The 8,631-nt window shown below is 59.7% G+C and overlaps 1 protein-coding gene across 1 annotated transcript; it reads left to right on the top strand.

Moving 5' to 3' along the window:
* Nucleotides 1-808: 808 nt before the first annotated feature.
* On the top strand, nucleotides 809-7,602 carry NOM1 (nucleolar protein with MIF4G domain 1). Its single transcript, XM_049785969.1, has 11 exons — nucleotides 809-1,645; nucleotides 2,115-2,227; nucleotides 2,582-2,777; nucleotides 3,012-3,335; nucleotides 3,657-3,767; nucleotides 3,986-4,153; nucleotides 4,540-4,661; nucleotides 5,620-5,752; nucleotides 5,890-6,021; nucleotides 7,133-7,242; nucleotides 7,341-7,602. Exons 1-11 carry the CDS (start codon nucleotides 809-811, stop codon nucleotides 7,510-7,512), a joined length of 2,418 nt encoding a protein of 805 aa, XP_049641926.1. The 3' UTR covers nucleotides 7,513-7,602.
* Nucleotides 7,603-8,631: the final 1,029 nt, after the last annotated feature.

The following is an 8,631-nucleotide window of genomic DNA, read 5'->3' as shown; positions in this document are numbered from 1 at the left end:
GACACACATCACAGACCATTGCCTCAGCGCCAGGCTGTGACCCAGACACGCCTGTGCCCCCACTAATTCATAGGTCCAAGCTGCGCATCGAGAAGTCACCCCTCTGGCCCCTCTGGCTCCCCTTCCTGTTGATTCTGCGGTGGGACATCAGTGCAGCCCCAACCCCACCGCAATGACTCGTCCCATGGGGAGGAGAGAGTGACACGCTGAGCCTACCCTGTGGCAGAGAAGTGTCCTCCAAGGCCTATGATCCAGCTGGCCCAGACACCAGCCACCATCTCCTCCCCGGGGTCAGCTCCACATGGCCTTGCTCCTCCAGGCAGAACCACGGCCCTGACATTGAGTGGGGAGAGTCGGCATTGTCGGAGTATGTAGAAAGGCACACGACACACTTCCCGGAGGAAGTTTCTAGAACAATATCGTCCTCTGGGAAGGCCCAGGCTGGGGCTGCAGAGGCAGAGGTCCTGCAGGCAAACGCAGCCAGGAGGCCAGAGCTGAGTCACATCCCTATGCCAGGGTGGCCCAGCGCTGCTTTTCCGTAAGAGAAAGGATGTGTTGTGCATCAAAAGGCGCTGATGCAGTAGAGTAGAGAAAACGATTCATGTGACAGTACGGGGGCCCGACAGGTGCCTCGCGCACGCGCACAGGCAGCCTATCGCGGTTCGATCCGCCGGCAGGGGGCGCCCGTCACGCCGCTGCCCGGAAGTCCCGCCCCGCCTTCCGCAGCTCGGAGGAAGTCCCGCCCGCCGCCCGCCGGAAGTCCCGCCCGCCCGCCACCTGCCGGAAGCGCGCCGCGAGGAGCAGGAACATGGCGCCGCGCAGGGCCGGGGGCGCGGGGCCGGCGAAGCGGCTGCAGCGAGCGGTGGCGGAGTTCGTGCAGGCCGCGTCGCGCGGCGGCGAAGGGGACGGGGGCGGCGCGGGGGCGCGGCCCGCAGCACGCCGACGCCTGGCCGGGAAGCAGCGCCGCCGCGGCCGGAGGCAGGAGAAGCGGCGCCGGAGGAAGCGGCTTGCCGAGGAGGAGCCCGCCGAGGCCGGGAGCGGCGGGGACGGGGGCGCGGACACGGGCACGGACGGGGACCCGGCGCCCGCTCCGGCTCCCGCTCCCGGCCGCGCCGCCAGCACCCCCGCCAGGAGCCCCGCCAGCACCGCGGCCAGGCCCGGCGCCTCCTCGTCGGCCTTGCGCAAGCGGGCCCTGCTGGCCGCCAACGAGGCGGACGAGCGCGAGATCCGCCGGCTGGAGCGCCGCCTGGGCCTGACCAAGCGCCGCAGGAAGGACGCCGCGGACCCCGTGCCCCCCAGCTTCGCCCGCGACGGGCTGGACTATGTCCTGGGGGTGCTGGGCGGCGGCCGGGGCTGCGGCCTGTACGACAGCGAAGGCGAGGAGGAGGACGAGGACTATGCCGAGGAGGAGGAGGAGGAGGAGGAGAGCGACCCTGAGAGCGACCCCGAGGAGGACGGAGAGCCCAGCGGGCAGGAGCGCAGCGAGCCCCCCGGTGGCCAGGAATCCGCGGCCCGGGGCCCGAAGCTGCAAGAGGAGCCTCAGAGACGTCCCGGCAAAGCCACGCAGCCCAAGCCGGCTCACAGAGTGCGATTCGCAGACGAGGAACACGGGCGCAGCACGGAGGAGCTGAGCCTCGAAGACCAGGTAGGGCACAGCTGGCAGGTGCAGTTGGGAGTCACGAGGCAGCTTGACCATGCACCATTGGGGCCGGAGAGACACCATGGAGGTAAGGCAGGTAAGGCGTTTGCCTCTCATGCAGGACAGTAGTTCGAATCCCGGCATCCCATACGGTCCCTGAGCCTGCCAGGAGAAACCCATGAGCGCTGCTGGATGTGACCCAAAAACCAAAAACAGAATGAAGCATTGGGGGAAAGAGCCTGAGGCCTTTCCAGGCACTGTTGCTCGGGGCCAGCCCATGCCCTCGCCTGTTCTTCTGGCACTCTGGTCCTGACCAGGCCCCTGACCTGTCCTTTAATCCCAAATTGCTACTTGCATCAGGGCAACTATTTCAAGGTCACTTTCCATCCAGAATCGGGGCCTGACGTGCAGGGCCTGGTGAGAGGTGCTGAAGGCTCTCCTCTCGCTGTGCTCACTGACTGGCTTCTCCCAGCAGGGTCAGTGTCAAGATGGGGTAAAGCGCGTGAAGTTGGCGACCGAAAGCACGGATGCTCGGAAATCGGAGGAACTGGAACGGCTAAAGAAGCAGGTCAAAGGCCTCATCAACAGGTGAGGAGGACTGTGGGGGGACTGCTGCTCCTAGTGCCTGCAGCCCCAAAGAGTATGGCTCTGGGTCCCTCATCCTTGGCACGTCTGGGCAGTTCAGAGGCCCCGAAGTCTTCCAGACTTGCATCCCCAGGGATGTCTGTGGGGACACAACAAGACACACTCGAACACACACGTATTGGCTTCACAGTGGCACAGCTCAGGCCCTGACATCCTTGCTCTCACTGCCTGAGCTATGTCCTCCCCATCTCCCTCCCCCCTTACCCATGCCATCCAGACCAAGCCTTGCAAGGTACACAGGTGGGCGGAGGTAGAAGCAAAAGCTCACAGCTTTCCGCTGAATCTGGCCATCTCTAGGCTCAGCGAGTCCAACCTGGCGTCCATCAGCACCCAGCTGGAGGAGCTGTACATGGCTCACAGCCGGCGGGACATGAATACCACATTGACTGATGCCCTGCTACGCGCCTGTGCCCCTGACACCCCCACGCCCAGCCGCCTGCTCATGGAACATGTCCTCCTGGTCAGCATCCTGCACTGCACCGTGGGCATTGAGGTAAATGCCCACTCCCCTGCCCAAGTGCTTGAGGGGCATTGCTCTGTGCAGGAGGGGGGGCTTCTCAGGAAGCAGATCTGAGCTGCCAGGCACTTCCTGGCAAATGCACCCTTGGTAGCTCTGAGCACACAGCAGCTCCCATGCAGTGCCAGGGAGGACTCTGGGTCGCCTGCACACGTTTCCCAGCTGCCTCTGAAGGCCCCTGGCCCCTCTCAGCTACCCATCTCCCCGCAGGTGGGTGCGCATTTCCTGGAGGCTGTGGTACGGCGGTTTGATGCTGCTTACCGGGCAGGAACAGCAGGCAAGGAATGTGCCAACCTGCTAGGCCTCCTGTCCCACCTCTACCATTTCCATGTGGTGCACGCACGGCTGCTCTTCGACCTCCTACACAGGCTCCTGGACAGATTCTCGGAACAAGATGTGGAGCTGATCCTGCTACTGCTGCGCACTGTGGGCTTCTCGCTGCGCCGGGATGACACGGTGGCACTCAAGGAGCTCATTGCCAAGACCCAGTGCAAGGCAGCCAGCGCCAACGAGCAGCTTCAGGAACAGAACAGGGTGTGTGGCGGGCAGTGTTAGAAGTTAGGCTCTGGGGCGGTGTTTGTCTTGCAAGCAGCCGATCCAGGAAAAGATGGGTTGGTTCGAATCCCAGTGTCCCATATGGTCCCCGTGCCTGCCAGGAGCTATTCCTCAGCAGACAGCCAGAAGTAACCCCTGAGCACCGTCGGGTGTGGCCCAAAAACCAAAAAAAAGTTAGGTTCTGGACGGCTACAGGCTGGACCCCATCCCACTCTATCCTGAAGGCAGGTTTCTGGATACAATGGCTCCCAAGGAGCATGGGGTTGGCAGAGCCCCAGCAGATCGTGCATCCTGTCCCAGGTGCGCTTTATGCTGGAGGCCATGCTGGCCCTCAAGAACAACGACGTGCGCAAGCTGCCCGGCTATGATCCTGAGCCCGTGGAACGGCTTCGCAAACTGCAGCGAACCCTGGTGAGTCCCACTGGGTGGCTGTAGGGCCTTGCTGAGGGGTAGTGTCCCTTGCAAAGCCAAGTTACCCTACATTACACTGAGGCCTGGAGTAGACTATACCCTTGCTCCTGGGTTTAAGGAGTGTTAGCCCCTCACTGACCAGCACAGCCTCTAGGGGTCCAGAGTGCAGGGGTGGCTGCAGGGGAGGGATCCCCAGACTCACAGGCTCCCTCTTCTAGGTGCGCAATGCCAGCTCCGGCTCAGAAACACAACTCCGCGTCTCCTGGGACAATGTCCTCAATGCTGAGCAAACTGGGCGCTGGTGGATTGTGGGGTCTGCATGGACTGGGGCTCCGATGATTGAGGATGGCGCCCAGAGGAGCCCACAGAAGCTGCACACGGGCACGGTAGGCATTCCCAGCCATGGGCCATATGCTTCCTCAGGGTCCAAAATCTCTTCTAGAAGGTTTAGGGTGAGGGCTTGATTCTGGGGCCCACATCTTGGTGGTGCTTGGGCACATGCAGTGCCAGGGATTGAGCTGGGCACCCCACTGCCCTTTGGGCTGACTCCATACCTGGGGGATTCTTGAAGCCCCTGAATGCGGTACCAACTCTGTCAATAAGAGAACGAAGGTTGGGGGGAACCAGGGACTCAGGAGGGCTGGTGAGTCCGTACTCGAGTACTATGTTCCAGGCTGGCCTCCAGCACCTGTGCCCTGGCCACTGAAGGAGGCCTGTCCTGTCCTATGTCACCTCATCCTGGTACCTGGAGCTGATGCCCACCTGCCCTCAGGTCAGCGCCCAGGTGCTGAAGCTGGCCCAGAAGCAGCGGATGAACACAGATGTCAGGAGAAGCGTCTTCTGCACCCTGATGACTAGCGAAGATTTTCTGGATGCCTTTGACAAGCTGCTCAGGTAAGCAGGGATCCCACGCCCCATCCCACTGAGCAACAGGGCTCGGGCAGTTGGGAGCCAGTGGTCAGAGACTCTAGACCACAGAACCAGCCAGTGACCAGATGTCTCCTGAGTCAGACCCAGCAGGATCAAAGGGCTGGGTGCTTATTTCCTCAGGGAGCCCCACTTTGGGGCTGTGGCATCCTCACGGATCTGCATCTAGTGGTAGGACCTGCAGGAGGCTCTGGGCCATCCTGATTACCATGTGGTCCCGCAAGCAACGACAAAAGTGCAACTTGAGCACCAGCTTGGGAGAAACTCGAGACCAAACCACATCAGTGGAATTTTAGCGCTTCCTGGACTTAACTTCAGGCCTGGCTGAGCCCTGGGGAAGGATTGCCATGGGTAGGACTGTTGGGTTAGAGATGCCGGGAAATAGGGCTCAGCCCGTCAGTTCCTGGGAAGGAGCCTGCCTCCCTGCCAAGTAGAGCATTGTGGGCCATCACTAGAGCCTCACACCTGACCGCATGACCATGACACCACCCTGGGGACACAGCTCCACTCCACAGGTCCGAGGGGACAAGAGGGCATCTACTGAGCTGTAGGGCCTCTCACAAGCTGAGAGGTCTTGGGCTTCCAGAGATTGCCTCAGGCGTGTCAAGGCTGGACTTGGACTCCTCACCTAATCCAGGCAGGGTCCTCACACATCCCCTCACCTTTTCACACACATATGCACATACTCTCACCTTCTCAACACATAAACATGCAAACATGGCACATACACTCATTCATCTTCACACACACACACACACACACACACACACACACACACACACACACACACACATCCTCTCATCTTCACACACACACACAGAGAAACAAGCCCACACCTTCACCACCATACACAGTTGCAAGTGCCCTCACTCCTGCATCCTGATCCCACACGGCCGAGTCTAAGACCCCACCACCGTGTGCCCAGGCTCGGCCTGAAGGAGCCACAGGAGCGGGAGATGGTGCATGTGTTGGTGGACTGCTGCCTGCAGGAGCACCCCTACAACCCCTTTTACGCCTTCCTGGCTGCCCGACTCTGTGCGCACGACCGGCGCCTGCAGGTGAGTGTGGCTCCCCAGCTCCTTGCATCGCCGAATCTGGGCTAGAGATCCAGAGAGGCCTGGTGCCCCCAGAACCTTTTCCCCCAAAGTGGGCGGGTGGCTGTAGCTGGGTGATGCTCTGTTCTCGTAATCCTCAGATGACCTTCCAGTTCAGCTTCTGGGACAAGTTCCGGGACTTGGACAATTTGCCAGCCACAAATGTGTCTAACTTGGTGCAGTTGGTGGCCCACCTGTTGAAGACAAAGTCACTTCCGCTCTCCATCTTAAAGGTGTGTCCTGGGCCCGGAGAGATAGCACAGCGGCGTTTGCCTTGCAAGCAGCCGATCCAGGATCTAAGGTGGTTGGTTCGAATCCCGGTGTCCCATAGGGTCCCCCGTGCCTGCCAGGAGCAATTTCTGAGCAGACAGCCAGGAGTCACCCCTGAGCAAAGCCGGATGTGACCCAAAAACAAAAAACAAAAAAAAGGTGTGTCCTGTGCATGTGGCAGCCCAAGAACAGAGCTGTGAGCCCTAAGTGTGTGCGTACGTGTGCGTGTGTGTGTATGTATGTGTCTGTCTGTCTGTCTCTCTCTCACAAACACACACACAGGCTCCTTCCTCTCAGAACATTTCTTGGGGGCATCTGAGTTATGCTGCAGTTGGTGACCCAGGAAGACCTCTGACTCAGTCCCGTGTCAGGTGGAAACTTTGAAGTGGTTTCTTTGCAGCAATGGAGAGCGTTTGTTTTTGTTCTTTTGGGGGGACGTGGTGGGAGGCTATACCCAGTGACGCTCGGGTTATTCCTGGCTATTCACTTAGAAATTGCTCCTAGTTTGGGATGCTGGGGGATAGAACCGTGGTCCATCCTAGGTCAGCCGCGTGCAAGGCAAACGCCCTACTGCTGCGCCACTGATCGTCCCCTTGTTTTTGGAGTTGGATTACTGTGGGTGCTCCTGCAGTTAGGACATCTGTTCCTACTACGAGGAGAGGGGCCCAGCTGAGATGCTAGCCTGCTGGAGCATGTGCTTTGCATGCAAGAGGCCCAGGTACCTTCCCAGCACCTCTGGGTATGGCCTTTAAAAAAAAAGAAACAAAACTGGATGGGGCTGGCGCTAGCCTAGGACAACCGCGGTTCAATCCCTTGGCATCCCATATGGTCCCCCAAGCCAGGAGCGATTTCTGAGTACATTGTCAGGAGTAACCCCTGAGCATCACCGGTGTGGCCCAAAGGGGGGTGGGAACTGGGGCCTGAGAGATAGCACATCGGTAGGCCATTTGCCTTGCATGCGGCTGACCCAGGACAGACCTGGCTTGATTCCCAAACTACGGGGCAGCAGAACTTGTAGCTTTTACATTTAGAAGTTGCTGAAAAGCTGCTCCGTGGCTGTCTCCCCCAACACAGGTGGTAGAATTCAGTGAACTGGACAAAGCCCGAATCCGTTTCCTGCGGAAACTGCTGTCACTACTGCTGCTGGGGACAGAGCCCGAAGACCTGGCTGCTATCTTCACCCGGTGAGTCTGCCTAGACTGGCTCGGGCAGTACTGCAGTGCTGTTGCTGGGGGGCAGGAAACATGCCCATCCACGTGCTAATGGGGCTGATTTCTTCCAGAGTATCTGACAACCCAAAGCTGGGCATGCTGCGAGAGGGCCTGAAGCTCTTCATCAGCCACTTCCTGCTGCGTCATGGCCAGGCACAGCATCCCAAGGAGACAGCGCTGTTGCAGGAGCGAGCGGAGCTCAGCACCCAGGCACTGCAGGGCAGGACAGCTCTGAGGCTATAGGGACCCATCTGGGGAGCGCAGCACTTGATGCTACTTTGGCCACACAATGTTCGTGTTTTCAACCATCTGGAATATCTATCACAGGGATGAGATCCAGCATCCAGGCCTCCTCCGAGTCCAGATGGTCTGACCTGCCTTTGCTCTGGGCCCTGCCTCTTCTGTGCAGGTGAATTGGCCCACTAGAGGGCGCCACTCTCCTCTGAAATGGCCTCTTTTGCTGCAAATACAGGCCAACCCCTTTTCTGTTGCCATGAGGCCTCGCTGTGTCTCATCCATCATCTCTGTGCCCAGGGCATGTTGGTGAGGTTCCTCGGGATGTGGCCACAGGAATCTAGTCCACTTAGCACAGGTATGGGGCCTTCTGCAAGGGCTCCACACCCCTTGGTTCCCTCCACAGGAGGGTCCAAGCTGCCCAGGACCCCACCTGCCTTTCCCAGCTCACTCCAGCCACAGCTTGCCAGGGTCTCCTGAGGCACCTGCATGTCTGTCCCTGACCAGAGCCTTTGGGGGAGGGGAGGACATGCAAAAGGAGCCCAGTGAATAGGTGCTGAGACCCCAGAGCAGCAAAGCGGGTTCCTGGCACCCCCTCGATCTGACTTGACATGGACTTTACCAAAAGGCCCTGGTGCTTGAAGTCACCTGGGAAGGCTGGTCCTATGGTCTGGAGTATGGAGATGCACTGTGGAGTGTGGGTGGGGTGTGAGGGGCATGTGGGAGCCAAGTCCTTGGCCTTCTGGACACTCCTGTCTGCAACCACACCCACTCTGGCCTCTCCCCTGTTTGGAAGACACTCAGCCTGCCTGTCTGTGGTTCTGTGACTTGTCACCTGCCCCTTTCCAGCCAGACAGAACTGAAGCCTCACTGGCCATCTGTGAGTGCACATCTAGCATGGGGCCATGGACATGTGAGGTACATGGACAGGCCTCACACTTGGTGGAACTCGGGACCCGGGACCCAGGACCCGTTGCATGTGGAAGTCATAGGTCTTGTCACTGCTCTGAAACTGGCACAAGGAGCAGGTGTTTCCAGCATTGAGGGATTGGCCCTATTTTCCTGTTTGGCCTCAAGTGCTCATGGACTTTTGGGTTGGGGGCCTGCCCAGGGGGGGGGCTTTCTCAG

This window comes from Suncus etruscus, chromosome 13 (genome assembly GCF_024139225.1).
Source record: "Suncus etruscus isolate mSunEtr1 chromosome 13, mSunEtr1.pri.cur, whole genome shotgun sequence".
NCBI lineage: Eukaryota > Metazoa > Chordata > Mammalia > Eulipotyphla > Soricidae > Suncus > Suncus etruscus.
Note: the sequence above shows the minus strand (reverse complement) of the source record. Positions and strands in the feature narration are given on the sequence as shown.

Coding starts and splice junctions, on each gene's coding strand:
- NOM1 (XM_049785969.1), top strand. CDS start 809: ATGGCGCCGCGCAGGGCCGGGGGCGCGGGGCCGGCGAAGCGGCTGCAG. Junction 1,646..2,114: donor AGCTGAGCCTCGAAGACCAG/GTAGGGCACAGC, acceptor TTCTCCCAGCAG/GGTCAGTGTCAAGATGGGGT. Junction 7,243..7,340: donor CTGGCTGCTATCTTCACCCG/GTGAGTCTGCCT, acceptor GATTTCTTCCAG/AGTATCTGACAACCCAAAGC.